The sequence below is a fragment of the Melospiza melodia genome, chromosome 29, assembly GCF_035770615.1.
Source record: "Melospiza melodia melodia isolate bMelMel2 chromosome 29, bMelMel2.pri, whole genome shotgun sequence".
NCBI lineage: Eukaryota > Metazoa > Chordata > Aves > Passeriformes > Passerellidae > Melospiza > Melospiza melodia.
In genome coordinates this window covers 2,555,398-2,572,121 of record NC_086222.1, presented here as the reverse complement: position 1 = coordinate 2,572,121, position 16,724 = coordinate 2,555,398, and the positions used below count along the sequence as shown (strand labels likewise).

Here is a 16,724-nt window from a genome sequence, read left to right as displayed (position 1 = left end):
TTCCCAAGTTCATTTCCCAAATATTCCCAGAAATTTGTGACTCCTAAGGAACACAGGACCTAATCCAGAAAACACAAATAAATTTGTGCTGCGTTCCACGTTTCTGCGCAATTTCATCTCCCCCCTTAAAATGGGCACCAGATTTTTCTCCCTACAATCCTGCACTCTGGAAATGCTGGCTGTGGGACACAAGGCTTTGCTGATTTTGAGACACAGAGAGCCTAATCTAGCAAAGCTTCTGGAGTGACAGCTTATTACAGCTCCTAAACCTGGATAATCCACGGGGCAGTCAGCATTTTTATAGCACTGAGCTTTCATTGCACATCAGCATAAGGAAAGCAGCAAGGACAGAGGAATCTGCTGCACATCCTGCCCTGAGTCTCCTTCTCTTTCTCCATCCTCTGTCTGGGGTTAAAAAGAATGAGGTAAAATCTAAAGAAATAGAGAATATAATTCGAGGATTGTGGCACTGGAGAGATCTCATTCTGACACAAGACACGGTTCAAACAGCACTGCTGAAAATCTGTGTTCTGTAACATTTGAGAAGCTGCAGAAGCTGAAACTTCCTTCTTCCCATACAGAATTATCTACCTGCAAACCTTTATTACTTTACAGAAGCTTTTCCATGCACTTTGATCTGTTATATTCCTTCTTTTAGCAATTTTCTAAGGATCTTCTACATTGTTGACTTACCAGCTGCCAAGCTGCTCCTGGAATTTGAGGCAAACAGGGCATTGACTTCTTTGGGCATGGCAAACAAAAAATATCTACCTGTAAACCTTTATTACTTTACAGAAGCTTTTCCATGCACTTTGATCTGTTATATTCCTTCTTTTAGTCATTTTCTAAGGATCTTTTACATTGTTGACTTACCAGCTGCCCCTGGAACTTGAGGGCATTGACTTCTTTGGACATGGCAAACCCCCTGGTATTAATGAAAAAGCAGATTTCAAAGACTTAAAATGCTGCTCTTACATCAGTGCCTGGACTACTGCTGCAAGGGAATAAAGCTGTGAATATCAAAAAAATCCATTTTTTTCAAGTAGAAATAGGGAGTTCAGCTACAAAGAGAAGGCAGAGGACTGATAAGGGAGGTTAATTTTACAAAGCTCGACTGCAGGGCCAGCAGGAGAAGCAAAAGGCAGGCACAGGGTTGCCTGTAAAGAAATAAAAGGATGATAAAGAATGAAATTAATTGGGTGTAGAGGGGCAGATCTCACTTTCCACAGACAAAGCACATCTGACCACTGACAATGCCAGATCTCGTCACTTCTGAGGACACCAGACCTGTGAGACATTGAAGCTCTGAAGCAAAGCTCCAGAACTCTGCTGTACTTTCTTCTCTGCTTCTGGAGCCACCTCAGAGGTTCAACAAAATCCCAGCACAAATTCTTGGAGGTTCTGAGACAAAAAACACCTCCAGAGGGCTCAGTGCTGCTCACAGCTGCTCCCCAGTGCTGGAGGGGTTTAAGCTGGACTTAAGGGTTACATGCAAACAACTAAATTGGCTTAACTATTTATAGAAGCCAGGACTTTTGGTGTGCTGGATCTGTGGCCATCAGCAAGCAGAGAAGCTGTTTACCAACACACCAGCACAGGGCTTTGCTAGGCAATAATATTAATTTATGGTTGGGGAAGGGATCACAGTGTGGAAACACAGGAGATTCTTCTCCCATGGCATCCAGGGCATGGAAAACAAAGGGAATATTTTTGCTCCATCCCTCTGAACCAGTGAATATTTGATTCAAGCTGAAAAGATTTTCTGAAAAGCCCTCCAGAACCATCCAGTGCAACCCGTGACTTAAGAGCAGCACCCAAGCAGAGAAAGCCAATTCCTCATGTAGTTAAATAATCTTTATTTTTATAAAACATTATACAAAGCATCTACACCATTCACTGGTGGAACATTAGTTGCTATTACACAGTAATTCAGACACAAGTTATTATTTCACACTAGTTCTGCAGTTTCCTCTCACAGTTTGCTCTAGCCACTATGGACTAGCCTGAGGACAGGTCCCACCCTGTGCTCCACAGCTTGGAATTTGTACTTTTGGGCCTGTAAATCTATGCTGGAGCCCACTAAATGGGCTGTGAGGCCTTGCTGTGCCTCATAAAGCCATTTCTAATTGTCCTTTTGTTTCCTTGCTTACTTCCCAAAGCCTCAGAGCTGAGCAGTGCTCTCCTTCTTCCAACCACATTCAGAAAAGGGGGGAAACCTTTTCTGCTTTCCCAAACTCAAACCATTGTATTTCAAAATCTCTTCAAACAGTTGATTCACAGATTCACTGCCATCCTCACCCACCTGGGCAGGCGACCCCAAAAAGCTGCACCCCAACCCTCAGCAAAACTCAGAGCCCAAACCACCAGGGCTGGTGGAAACTCTTCATGGTGGGCAGCTCAGCAGCAAGGACCAGGCTGTTTTCACCCCCAGGACCTGTTTGCTTTCACCCTCAGGACCTGTTTGTTTTCACCCCCAGGACCTGTTTTCCCCTGCATTTCTGCAGGAGATGCTGCTGCAAGCCCTCATTCCCTGCTCAGGCCAGTGGCTGAGACACTTTTGGCTCCAGATTCCTGCAATCCTGACCAGGGAAAAGCCAGCAAACCCCTTTTCCTCAGCTTGGGGCTCCCTGTGAGGATGAAGCAGACTAAAATAATATTTTTCTGACCTTTATGAGCACGTCCAGCTCACTCCCTGTGACTCCTGCCCTTTAACACCTTTGCCAAACACCTCACTCCTGCTTTTGGGATGTTGGGAAGTGCCCAGCTCAGGTGACAACACTCAAAGCAACTTTTATACACAAACCACCCAGAATCCATCAAAGGTGGCTTGGTGCTGAATGGAAACACCCCATGAGGTAGGTAAGACTGCACCCACTTCCCAAAGTGGGTTAAGTTGAGGCAAAAAGGCTCCTGGATGTGCTCAACCGAGCAGCAGAGCTGGGAAAAAGAAGCAAGCCCCAACCAGCCCTTCTGGTCTCCTTCCAAGGCTTGAGAGTGCTGGATGGGTCAAATTTGCTCTCCAGGACCAGCTCATCAGTTGGCCCTGCTCATCTAAAGGGGTTTTTTGGGGCTTCTTCAGGTCTTTGGCTGCAGCAAGCAAGGCTCAAGCAAAAGGGGGCACCTGAGCTGCACTGGAGGCTCAAAGGAAATGCTCAAAATCGCAGCAAAAACAAAGGAACAGCTTAAGGACGTGCAATGAAATCAACTCCAGGAGCTGCCAGCTGGGCATGGTTTTTCCCTACAAATGGGACTGGATAAGTATTGCTTATTTTTCTCACAGGCAGGTTAATTTTTTGCTTTAAAAAGATCAGATTCTGGGCCTCTCATTTCTTCACTGAGCTGTAAAATAATTCTCTCTGACCCTCTAAATGTTCACTTTTATAAAGTGACTCAGACCCAGTCAGAGGGAAATCAAAGCCCAGGGGTCAAGGCATCAGTTCAGATGAAGGAGAGCCAAGGTCAGTCTGTGGCTTCCACAGGGCAGATTCTGGGCAACCAGAAATCCCAATTTGGATTTGGGGCATGGCAGAGGGAATTCTCCAGAATTTGGTGTTCTGGAGACAAAATCAGGGCTTGGCTCATCAGCAAGAAAACCCCTGACTGGCAAATCCTGATGGGGCTTCTCAAAGTGGAGTGTGCTGGTTACCCAAGGAGCTAAAAGCAGTGTTTGTAGGGGAGTTTTAACAGTCAGGGAAGAAGAGGGAAAAATCAGGAAAAATTTTACCTTCTGGGTCTGTGTCTTTGGGTGTATTCACAGAGCACCTAGTCCTGTAATTAGGCAGTGCTGATTAGAGCTAGGTTCTGGACACTACAGAAAATAAGTTATTAATAAGTTAATGAATAAGTTATTGAAAGGAGTTAGAAAGGGTAGGAAACAACAACCTACCTAAAATACTGATTTTTCTAGAGTCTCGCTCTAGCTCGACCACCAAAGTCGTTTCTCCCAAGGGAAACACGGGAATGATGAACCAAGTACAGATAACAACCATCACTTTTTTCATATAGCACCTCTCGAGTAAAAATCTGAAAGTGCATAAGAGATGGAGCAGCTCCATCTCCCCCAAGTCACAGAGGGGGAATGAGGCACAGAGTTCCAGTTGTGAGACTTGCCCAAGGTCACACAACGAGGTGGTGGAAGAGCCAGGAATCCCAGCTTGGATGCAACACTGGAACACTTCTACCAGCATGAAGAGCCACTCTAGCTGCCTACACTGCACAGGACATGGAGAATCCAGCATTACCTCCTTCTCTCTTCCAAGATCCTGAAGGAGCTGGCTACGCACATCACTATTTACACCTGCACTACTGGACTTGCCATGTTTAACCTATAAATTAGCCCTTCTTTCCCTCCTCGTTCAGGCTGTGCACACCAACGAGATGGTGGAAGAGCCAGGAATCCCAGCTTGGATGCAACACTAGAACACTTCCTCCACCAGCATGAAACTCTGGTGAGAACTCTAGAACTCTAGCTGCCTAGACTGCACAGGACACGGAGACCTAGTGTTACCTCCTCCTCTCTTCCAAGATTTGAAGGAGCTGGCTACACACATCACTATTTACACCTGCACTGCTGGACTAGCCATATTAATCTATTAAATTAGCCCTTCTTTCCCTCCACATCACCATTTACACCTGCAGTGCTGGACTGGCCATGGTTAGTCTATAAAATTAGCCCTTCTTTCCCTCCACATCACCATTTACACCTGAACTGCTGGACTAGCTATGGTTAGTCTATAAATTCTTCTTTCCCTCCACATCACCATTTACACCTGAACTGCTGGACTAGCCATGGTTAGTCTATAAATTCTTCTTTCCCTCCTCGTTCAGGCTGTGCACACCGTGCCAGCTCTGCCCAGTGAATCCATGGCATAGCTCCATGGCTTTCAGTGGAGTTAGGCCAGGGATAAATTTGGCTCCAGATCTGCTAACGTGCGTTGGCTCCTCTCCCTCCAGCAGCATTTCAGGCACGAACCCCTCCTTGCCAGCCCGTGAACTCGAGCAATTCTGCTCATCCTCCATCAGTGCCCTTTGAGGTGCCCGTTGGTTTTCCAGCCCAGCTCGCGGCTCCTGCGGCTCCTCCAGGCCTGGTACTTGCTGATGCTCTTCCTCCTGGCGAAGCGGCAGATGCTGACCATGAACACCCAGGACACCACGTACATGACCACCCCGCCCAGCTTGATGTACCAGCGGGGCCGGGGCGAGGCCAGCTCGCAGTACATCAGCCAGGCCCCCACGCCGATGCGCACGCCCGTGAAGAGCACCACGAAGAGGAAATCCACCAGGTCGCCCGCCAAGGTGTGGTAGCGGCCCAGCTCCTTGAGGAACCAGCGGGCCTGCAGCAGCGGGTTGGTGATCTCGCTGCCGAAGATGACGGCGTTGACGTCGCCGGCCGACTCGCCCAGCGCCAAGGAGGCGGCGATGCCCACGATGCTGACCAGGTGGTGGGCCAGCATCAGGGCACCCTCCGTCTGGAAGTACACACACCAGCACAGGTCAAAAATGAAGTAGCCCAAGCTAAGGCACAGCCCGTGCACCTGAAGGGTCGTGTTGGGTGAGCCTGAAAGGTAAAAAATAGAGATTTAAAGCGTGGAGGTGTGTCGCAGACATCTTTTATGGAAAATCCTTTCCTTAGGATTTTTCCTCCTGAGAGAATCTGAGATGCCTCAGGAACAAAATGCAAACAATGGTTATCTGCTGCTGTGGAATGCAATAGGTGCATCTGTGATTGGCTCATGTTGGTTGTTTCTAATTTATATTGGTGTACCAAAGGTATGAATATGTATTTGTATTTTGGGTATTTAATACTTGAATTGAATTGATACCTATGGATATCAAAATCCATAGATTTTGGATATCAAAATCCATAGATCAATATCCATATTGAGAATGGGATGTACCAAAGTTATGAATATGCATTTGTATTTTGGGTATTCAATACTTTTATAGATAAAAGGACTCTGTAATCACCTGTAAATTGCGGCATGTATTTGAGAGCTATCCCACAATAAACACACACTTTCTAACTCTAAATTGTTAGAGAGTTTTTGTCTGTCACATTTGGATATTGGTACTAGATCGATATCCATATTTTTAATAAATCAGAGGCAGCAGGATGTGAGACGGGGCAGGGGTGTCACCTCCCTGTGACAATGCCACAGTTGTTAGTCTGGCAGCTGCACACACGTAATGGCCACACACGAGGTCACACGCTCTGCCAAACTGCAGCTGGGGAAGGGCAGTGTCATGGACAGATTTTATGAAAAATCCTTTTGCTAGGATTTTCTCCTGAGAAGCTGAGAGACCTCAGAAATGAAATGTAAACAATGGTTATCTGCTGCTGTGGGATGCAACAGGCGGATCTGTGATTGGTCTCATGTGGTTGTTTTTAATTAATGGCCAATCACAGTCCAGTTGTCTCGGACTCTCTGGTCAGTCACAAGATTTTATTATCATTCAATTCTTTTCCTTGCTAGCCTTCTGATATCTCCTTTCTCTTTTCTTTTAGCATACTCTTAATACATAATTTTCTTTTAACATAATATATATAATAAAATAATAGATCATCCTTCTGAAACATAGAGTCAAGATTCCTCATCACTTCCCTTGTCGGGGCTGCCTGCAAATTCCACATTTGGTGACCCTGAGTGAGGAACATTACTACAGCAAGATGCAGTACCAGGCTCTCCATTGCTTTGGGGCTGAGATATCACTGCAGGCACCAACCCTCCAGCAGGCTGGGGACTGAGGAGAGGCCCAGGGGAGGTGGGATCACTGATTTCCTCACTCACCTGGGTGGCTGAGGGGCCAGGGGCCGTCGATGAAGCCGATGTAGGCGGACAGGCAGGTGGCCAGGATGCCGTGGGTCAGGGTGACCAGCCTGCAGCTCCACTCGAGGCTCCGGTGCCGGCAGCGGTGGCAGAACCACTTGTAGAGGCAGAACCAGGCCAGCAGGCTGCAGGCTGCACGCAGGGGCAGCGGGAACAGCATCCTGGCCTGGGAACAGCGGGACACGAGGGATCAGAAGGACAGAGTGAGCAGGAGGAAGAGCCTGTGCCAGTGTCAGCTTTGCTCCATAACCATCCCGGCCCTGAGTGTGCAGAGCTGCTCCTGAGGGAGCTGCTTGCTCCTGGCTCATTTTCTCTGTGTGAAAACCACTTTATTCTCCTCACTGCGGGGTTCATTTCATCCTTACTAGCACCAAAACCTCCAATCTTTTGGATACAAAAGAATAAGAACCTATGCCTATAAAGATTCACTTTTTCAGCAGTATTTCTTTTATACATCTTCCCTTTATGCAATAATCTCTCAAACAAGCAAAAGACAAATTGCCAGAACAAAACTACAGCACATAAACACTTGTGGATGTTGCTGAAACCCTCCAAACACACATTACTTAAATCTACACCTCGTTCATACGATGCCTTCCCACGAAATTTGTTCATACAATGCCTTCCCATGAAATGAGCAGTCAGGGCAGTGCAGCTGAGTCAGGCTTTGGGATACAGGAGTTTCCAAATACACATTACTCTATTCTACACCTCGTTCATACAGTGCCTTCCCATGAAGTGTGTTCATACAATGCCTTCCCATGAAATGAGCAGTCAGGGCAGTGCAGCTGAGTCAGGCTTTGGGGTACAGGAGTTTCCAGTCGTGCCAAAGCTGCTGCCCAGCTCTGGGGAGCACCAGAGGGACTGCACGGGATGAGGAGTCAGAGCTGCAGAGCCCAACCTTCCTGTCGGGCCTGTTGGAGCATTCCCAGGCATGACTGCAGGCTGGGTAAACAAATCCATCATGTTTCAATGGGCCTTGGGAACACGGGGAGGTGAAACAGGGATGGGATCACTGCTCTGAGCAGGCATTGCCATTCACATCCCTGCTGCTCCAGCTCCAGACTCAGAGCAGATGAGGAAGGGAAAAGTGACAAAAGGGACTGATGCTAGGAAGGCCAATATAATTTAAAAAGCAGCAATAATTATAGAACAATAAATAACAAAAAATCATACATAATAAATAACAAATAATTCTATATAATATACATAGACACAATAAATTAACGAACAACATGCAATCACACATAAAATTATGTATTTCCCTATATATTATTTTGTATTATCTCATATATTATTATGTATCTATACATAATAAAATATGTGATACTATCTATAATATCTATTATAAGATATACTATAGCTATTATATAATATCTATATTATCTATGTAGCTATGTATCTAATATCTTTTATCTATGTATCTATCTATATTATAATTTATAATATAGACAGATACATATATAATTATATGTATATATTATACAATATCTATTATATGATACCTATATTATCTATGTATCTAATATGTATTATTTATACATCTATCTATATTATAATTTATAATATAGATAGATATATAATTTTATATATAACATATAATTATAACATATATAATATATAATATATTTTATATATTTATATAATACATAATATATTTATATTAGATATATAATATTTATATAATATATAATATATATCATATGATATATGATATATAATATATAATATATAATATATAATATATAATATATAATATATACTATATAATATATTATACATAATATATTATATATTATATATAATGTATAATGTATAATATATAATGCATAATATATACATTATATAATATATATTATATATAATTATAATTATACTATATCTATTATATAATATCTATATTATCTAGGTATCCACCTATCTAATATCTATATTATATTATAATATTATATCTCTATATTATAATTATAAATTATAATATAGATATCTATCTATATTATAATTTATAATACAGATGCATATATAATTTTATATATATGCACTATACAATTATTATTATAATACTATATCTATTATATAATATCTATATTATCTATGTATCCATGTATCTAATATCCACATATCTATATATATAATTTGTATCACCGGCAGCAATGAGGCCCTGAATGAAAGCAGCCTCTACAATAAACACACATGCCTAAAAACCCTGTGTGCAGAACACCCTGAAAACGATTAAAACCCACACGGGCACCTCCAGCCCAGCCCCGTTATCCCGTTATCCACATCTTTTTCAGTCCCGGCGGGAAGATGGAGGAGCTCCCGGACGGCACCGAGAGCAGAACCGCAGCCCCGGGCACCGCCTGCGCACTCCCGGCCCGTCCCCGGACCCGCGGGATGCAGCGGCCCCGGCCCCATCCATGGCACCTGGACAGGGACGGGGACGGGGACAGGACCCTTGCCCAGCACCCACCTGCCGGGCCGCGCCGCCGGAGCCGCCCCGGATCACGGAGCGAGCGGCGGCGGCCGAGGGGCACCTGGCGGCCGGGAGGAGGGAGCGCAGGGACGGGGATGGGGAGGAGGAGGAGGAGGAGGGACGGGAGGAGGGAATAGGGGCGGCACGATGGCAGGGAAGGCGACCCGCGGCAGCGCAGAGCATCCCTGGGAAGGGGCACATCCCTGGGAATCCGCACATTCCCGGGACGACACAACATCCCTGGGAAGGGGCATCCCTGGGAACTCGCATACCTCTGGAAAGGGGCGCATTCTCTGGAACCCGCACATCCCTGGGAAGGGGCACACCCCAGAGAATCCCCACATCCCTGGGGAAGCCGCGCATCCCTGCCGTCCCTGCTGCATCCTGCGGTGCCCTCAGCTAGAAGGGATCCACCAAGCCCAGCTCCTGCTCCTGCGCCCCGACAACCCCACTCTGTCCCTCGGAGCGGTGTCCCAAAGCTCCCGGGGCTCTTGGGGCAGTGCCCATTCCCTGGGGAGCCTGGGCAGTGCCCAGCACTGTCGCAGACATCTTTTATGGAAAACCCTTTCCTTGGGATTTTTCCTCCTGAGAAGCTGGGAGGCCTCAGGAACAAAATGTAAACAATGGTTATCTGCTGCTGTGGAATGCAACAGGTGCATCTGGGATTGGTCTCATGTGGTTGTTTCTAATTAATGGCCAATCACAGTCAGCTGGCTCGGACTCTCTGTCCGAGACACAAGCTTTTATTATCATTCTTTCCTATTCTATTCTTAGCCAGCCTTCTGATGAAATCCTTTCTTCTATTCTTCTAGTATAGTTTTAATGTAATATATATAATAAAATAATAAATCAGCTTTCTGAAACATGGAGCCAGATTGTCATCTCTTCCCTCAACCTAAGACCCCTGTGAACACGGTCACACAGCACCCTCTTTTCCCGATTTCCAGCCTAAATCTCCACTGGCACAGCTCCAGCCTGTCCCTGATCACAGAGGAAGCTGCAGACCCCAGATTGTCTCCTCCAGGTGAAAATACCCAGAGCCTGGGTACTCAGCCCAGCTGCCACCCCAGGTCGTGTCCCCACGGGGCAGCCCGGGGACACAGAAGCCGGTGCCACACCCGCTGCAATCACCTGTGTGTGCCCCAGAGATGCAGCACAGAGCACGCCCAGCCTTGGCTCTCCTCACTGCCGATGGGAACAGAACCTCTGCAGAGCTCCCTGGCAGGGCAGGCATCTCCATTCACATCCTGGTGCTTCTCCTCACTGCAGGCACTCAGCACTGCCCATTCTCTCCGCTGCCTTCCACATCCCAAATTCCCAGACTCAGGCTTTAAGCGGGACACTAAAGCAGCTACAAAAGTTCCTCCGCCTTTCATGAGTTACAGTCAAAACAACCTCTCACGCCCAAAAACGCAGGGTTGGTTTTTTCCTTCATCCCGTCAAGTTTTACCTTTTGAAATGCACAGGGTGGGAGTGGTTTGACCTGCCTTTTACAGCTCTCATAATTAGTGCTTTCAGCTGGGTATTCACCAAGATACAGATCTTACTTTTCCAGTTCAGGCTGGGTGCAGGCTCCTGCTGCTCCAAAACGCTCATCCTCCTGCTATTTCAGCACATCCTGGTGACCATTTACAGTGCATTTGCCTCTCTGACAAATCTGAGGTCTCATCGTGCCTCCCTCACCTTTGCTGGGCCTCCAGCAGCCTCAGTAACACCTGAGATGGAGCTGCTTTGATATTTAGCTTAGGAAAAAGAAAAGCGTGGACAGACAGGAGATTATAGGGCATTTTCACATTAGGAGCATGGGTAGGTGGAATATTAGGAAAATAAAGTTCTTGGCTGTGAGGGTGATGAGGAGCTAGGAGGGAACTCCCAGAGAAGCTGTGCCTGCTCTGGAAGTGCCCAAGGCCATGGATGGGAGCAACCTGGGTTAGAAACAGGATTTTTGGGATTAAATGAGATGATCTTTAAGGTCCCTTCCAACCCAAAGCACCGTGGGATCCTGTGAGCAGCCAGGAAGAAAACCAGAGATGTTCACAGAGGAGCACTCAGAGTTTTACCAAGGCACAGATCATTTCATGCAGGACGCGGGACACACAGAAATTGTGCAGGATTTTTTTTTTTTTTTTTTTTTGTAAACTTTGCACGGTGAGGTGCAAGGCAGCAAGTGAAACCCTCTCCCTGTGGATTGTACCAGAAGTGAGGTGCAGCTTCATACACCAAATTTCCTGTTTGCTTTGTGCAGAGTCAGCCATTTCAATGGGCTGCACTGGATGAACAGAGTTCAGCAAAACAGCTCAGGGCAGGAGCCTCTGCAGATGGTTGTTTGCACGCTGCTGCCTCATTTAGTGCAGCCACAGCCTCCCTCTGCCCTCCTGGAGCTGTAACCAGAGCTCACAGCACTGAAAAGCATCACAGGATGTACTTATTATCTTATCAGAATGTATTTATTGTCTTACCCACACTGGGAAGCTCCTTGTCCACAATTAAACTGGGAATAAACAAGAGCTGGACACCTGGGAGTTCAACAGCACGTTACTAAAACTCAGCTTTTGTGGCTATAAAAGCCCTCAGGGATATCTGACAGATTAAAAGCATGAAAAATCACATTATTTGAAATAAGAAATACAGTGGGCTAGTGGAGCTGGGTGATTTTCTACCATCACATTAGAGGGTTCAGCACTAAACTTATCCTTAGGTGAGATGTGGCAGATGAGAACCTCAGGGCACTTATTTTACACCAACCCTCCCCAGGTAACTCTGGTTGTACACAAGCAGTCTGGGTGCCCTGGGATACTCTCCAGCACTGTTTTTGAGTTGAAAGAAGAGGTTTTTTTCTCATTGGAAGCCAATCCAGGCTCTCCTCAACTCCACACAGCAGAGCCCTGGCCCAGCAGGAGCAGAAACTACCAGAAACCGCCACTCAGTGGTGAGTTAGGGCATCTTATAACCCCCAAGATGCTTTTGATTGCTTCTCAAAAAAAAAAAACACAATTACCCTGCAATTCTTATGAACTGGGCACTGCCCCAGTGAAACCAGAGAGGCAGGGAAAAAACCAGAAGCACCCTGGGATGGAGAAGCCATGGCCAGAATTTAAATTATTATTTTTATAATTTATGGGGAACAAACCCCTCAGTTTGGGGGCTCCCAATCCCTCTGCATCACTGATTAATTGGCAAAGCAGGTTGTGGGTGCCTTTCTCACAAACCTGAGCTCCAGCTGAGCCCCACAGCTCCAGCCTGGGCTCATTTCCTCAGCCCCTCTCTGTTCCTGAGCTGGGAACAGAGAACGCTCCAGTGGCTTTGGCATCCTCAGCCTCCCCTCAAGACCCAGAACAAAAGAACATCGTGGCCATCGGTTCTTTTTCAAAGGAAGACATGACTTTATTAGAATAAAGTTCCACGACTCAGGGGAGGTTTTGGAAGGAACAGAGAGAGCCTGGCAGGTGCCCACACCTCAGGAGGCCACTCTGGCTCCTGCTGTCCCAAAAAAAACATCGGCCCAGGAACTTGCCCGGGTTCACAGCGGCAGTGCCTTCAGGGGACGTGCCCAAAGCGAGGTTATTTCAGGTTGTTTTTTAATCTCTCCAGGCACCTTGAGGAGCCCCAGCCAGAGGCTGGTATCTGCCCTGAACAGAGCCAAATTCAGCGAGATAAAGGCAGTGCAGGAGCCGCGTCCCCACTGCTGCCCTGCCTCACCTCTGCTTTCGCTTCTCAGCTCTCAGCGAGGCTTTTGGAGGAGCTAAATCTGAACTGTGGCCTTGAACAGAGGGAAATTCACATTAAAACCCCAGGGAAAAGGTCAGAACACGATTCTGAGAGGTAAAGAAAATGAGAGAACTGTTCCATGCACTGAGACCTGCTGGTGCCTAAACATTCTTGGAAATAATCACACTTTTGACTCATTTGCCATGAATTCAGCTGAAATGGCTTAAAAATGAGCCAACCCCAGAACAGAAAGAGCATCCAGGGGGACCTTCACTATCCTCCCTCTCCCACAAAAACCCTGATTATTCTTTTATTCTTCTTAAGCAATCCCAGCCCAGGCCAGCACCTGTTCGTGGAGTTTATTGGCACAATTCTAATTCCTGACTCTTGTTTGTGAGGGCCTGAGTCAGTCCCAGAGAAATCCCTCTGCTCTGAGATCAGCACCCAGTGGAAGTGTTAAAAAAGCAGTAAAGGAAATGTGTCATTAAAAACAACAGGAGGTAAAACACTGCCTCACCTCAAGTACCATCACTTCACACTCAAAGGACAACTCCACTACACCCTGCAAGCACTTCAGTCTTGTTCAGAATCTTTCGCTCGAGTATTTACACATTGTCCAAATCCAGGATTATTAAGGAGGGTGAGGTTCAGTAAACCTTTGCCCCTTACCCAGTCCCACTGGCAGGAAAATGGGATTTTTTTCATATTTTTCTCTATTCTGCATTGGAAATGAGGACAGAACATACAAACTGTGCAATTATTGGTTGCAGGTTGATAATCTCTGGTGTTGCTGGAGAACTCAGGGAATCAGTGCCAGGCTCCTCAGTTCCCACTCAAATCTCTCAGCTTGTCCACGTTCCTAGCACTGATCCATCTCCTCCAGGGGCAGCAGAAAGTCAGTTCTGTGTCATTTTAGGAGCTCTTTTCACAGGAACAAGCTCCAGCAGCCAGGGGATCATCCTCTACAGCCCATTAACGAGCAGCCAAGCAGTTTCCACAGGCGCGCTCCTACTCCTGACGGGATGGTGCATCCACAGAAGGGGCTTTTTTCCACAATTTCCTCCTCACAAAGCGACAGATTTCAACCATGAACCCCAAGGACACCACGTACATGGCCAGGCACCCAGCCTTGAGCAGCCAGTTGGGCTCTGGGGACGTCACCATGCCGTACGCGATCCACGCGCCCGCCCCGATGCGCAGCGCCAGGAAGAGCAGCACGAAGAGGAAATCCACCAGCTTGCCCAGGGCGGTGTGGTAGGAGCCCATCTCCCGCAGGAACCAGCGGGTCTGGAGCAGGGGGTTGGTGATTTCGCTGACAAACACCACGGCGTTCACCTCCGTGGCCGATTTGCCCAGCCCCAGCACCAGGATCATGCCGCAGATGCTCAGCGTGTGGTGGAGCAGCATCAGGTCCCCCTCGGTCTGGAAGTACAGGCACCAGCCCAGGTCAAAGATGAAGTAGCCCAAGGTCAGGGAGAGCACGTGGATCTGGAGAGGGGTGTTTGGTGAGCCTGCAATGGAAGGTGTGTAAAAGAAAAATCTTAAATAAAACCCCAGGCTGTTTTAAGGTTTTCTAGTTTTCTGCTTTATAGATCAGTACAGGTCGATTGTGCTTCTCTCCCCCTGAATTTCCAGCCTTATCCAAGTGCCAGGAATTAGGTGGCACTGTTAGGTGGATCTGGAGAGGGGTGTTTGGTGAACCTGGAATGGAAGATGTGCATAAGCTCAGGGTTTTATTTAATATTTTTCTATTTTAAGATTTTCTATTTTTCTGCTTTATAAACCAGTACAGGTCAATTGTGCTTCTCTCCCCCTGAATTTCCAGCCTTATCCAAGTGCCAGGAATTATTTGGCACTATTAGGTGGATCTGGAGAGGGGTGTTTGGTGAGCCTGCAATGGAAGGTGTGTAAAAGACAAATCTTAAATAAAACCCCAGGCTGTTTTAAGGTTTTCTATTTTTCTGCTTTATAGATCAGTACAGGTTGATTGTGTGTTTATCCTCCTGAATTTCCTGAATCAGGTGGCACTATTAGGTGGCACTATTTGGTTCTGCTTCCCCTTCACGCCCCAGCCTGCCCCACACGTGGATCTGGAGAGGGGTATTCAGTGAACCTGCAAGGGAAGGTGTGCATAAGCTTGGGGGTTTTATTTAAGATTTTTCTATTTTAAGATTTTCTATTTTTCTGCTTTATAGATCAGTACAGGTCAATCGTGCTTCTCTCCTCCTGAATTTCCAACATTATCCAAGTAGTGCCAGGAATTAGGTGCCAATATTTGGTTCTGCTTCCCCTTCACACCCCATCCTGCCCTGCACGTGGATCTGGAGAGGGGTGTTTGGTGAACTTGGAATGGAAAGTGTGCATAAGCCTGGGGTTTTATTTAAGTCTTTTTTCTATTTTTCTGCTTTATAGATCAGTACAGGTCGACTGTGCTTCTCTCCTCCTGAATTTCCAACATTATCCAAGTAGTGCCAGGAATTAGGTGCCAATATTTGGTTCTGCTTCCCCTTCACACCCATCCCATCCTGCCCCACCGCTGCTTCCTTTCTCCTTCCAGCCTTTGAGGACAGCCAGATCTCCATCCGCAGCTGAGATTTAAGGACAGCAAAACCCTGCAGATGAATTTCAGGAGTTATTGGACCCTTCAAGATGTGAGAGCACTTTGTTCTCCATGCCTCGCTACACCTGATGCTGCGATAACCTCAAGCTGCCAACCTGGAAACTTTCAATTTGTACGTGGACTAGCCAAAAAAAAAAAAAAATAATAAAAGGATTAACAGTGAGAAGTGGTGGAAAAAGAAGCAATGGAATTAAAATTTGGCCCCAAACACACAGCGGTGAGAGGAGAGGAAATCATCCCCTTCCTGCACCTGTGGCAGGTGAGCACAGGTGAGGGTGAGATTCCAGCCATACCTGCGTGGGTCAGGGGCCAGGGGCCATCCAGGAACAGGACGTAGCCCGAGAGGCAGGTGACAAGGAGCCCGTGCAGGAGGGTCACCAGGCGGCAGCTCCACTTGCAGGAGCGCTGCCCGTTCCAGCGGCAGAGGCAGCTGTAGAGACACAGCCAGGCGGCAAAGCTGCAGCTCACCTCCAGGGCGATGGGCACCATCCTGCTGGGCACGGAGGGACAGCGTCAGCAGGGCAGAGAGCCGTGCCCATGCCGAGCACCCAGCCCACCCACGGAAATCCCGGATAGCGTGGGGAAAAACCCCGCAAAAAGCAGAACAAACCCGGTCCCCCTGCCGCGAGCGCCGTCTCCAAATTTCCCCAGCGGGAAAACAAACCACAACCCCAACCCTCCCTCCGAGGGCAGAGGCGCTTTGGCAGCGGGAGGGACCAGACCCCATCCCCATCCCAGCACGGGGATCCCCCAAAACCCCAAATCCTCACCCCGCTCCGGCTCCGCGCTCCCGGCACCTGCGCCCGGCTGGGGCTGCCCGGGCGGGGAGGCGGTGCCGGAGCTCCGGGAGCTTTTTATCGTCCTGCCCGGCCCTTCCCAGCCCTGCCCGGCCCTGCCCACCCAGCCCGGCCCGGCCCCGCCCCGCCGCATCCCCCGAGGATGCTCCGCCGCATCCCCGCCGTCCCTGCCCCGCTGTCCCTGCCCCGGGGCTCGCAGCTCCGCTCCGAGCATCCCTGTCCGCCCCGGGGCAGCACCAGGGCCGGGCAGGGAAGGGGAACGGGGCGGGGGAAGCGGGAACAGGCGCTCGGTACCTCCG

The 16,724-nt window shown here is 47.7% G+C and overlaps 2 protein-coding genes across 3 annotated transcripts; both read right to left on the bottom strand.

The window, feature by feature from the left end:
* Nucleotides 1-1,836: 1,836 nt before the first annotated feature.
* LOC134430619 (TLC domain-containing protein 5-like) lies at nt 1,837-8,018 on the bottom strand. Of its 2 annotated transcripts, XM_063178411.1 has the most exons (4): nt 6,789-8,018; nt 4,770-5,557; nt 4,633-4,703; nt 1,837-4,562 (listed from the first exon to the last, which is right to left on the bottom strand). In XM_063178411.1, exons 1-2 carry the CDS (start codon nt 6,985-6,987, stop codon nt 5,019-5,021), a joined length of 738 nt encoding a protein of 245 aa, XP_063034481.1. In that variant the 5' UTR covers nt 6,988-8,018; the 3' UTR covers nt 1,837-4,562; nt 4,633-4,703; nt 4,770-5,018. The 2 variants fall into 2 exon arrangements, with proteins under 2 accessions (XP_063034481.1, XP_063034480.1); XM_063178410.1 differs by having other exon boundaries at nt 4,633-5,557.
* Nucleotides 8,019-12,659: 4,641 nt separating this feature from the next.
* LOC134430654 (TLC domain-containing protein 5-like) lies at nt 12,660-16,442 on the bottom strand. Its single transcript, XM_063178474.1, has 3 exons — nt 16,399-16,442; nt 15,922-16,118; nt 12,660-14,519 (listed from the first exon to the last, which is right to left on the bottom strand). The coding sequence occupies exons 2-3, from the start codon at nt 16,115-16,117 to the stop codon at nt 14,017-14,019; spliced, it is 699 nt and encodes a 232-aa protein (XP_063034544.1). The 5' UTR covers nt 16,118; nt 16,399-16,442; the 3' UTR covers nt 12,660-14,016.
* Between the last annotated feature and the right edge of the window lie 282 nt (nt 16,443-16,724).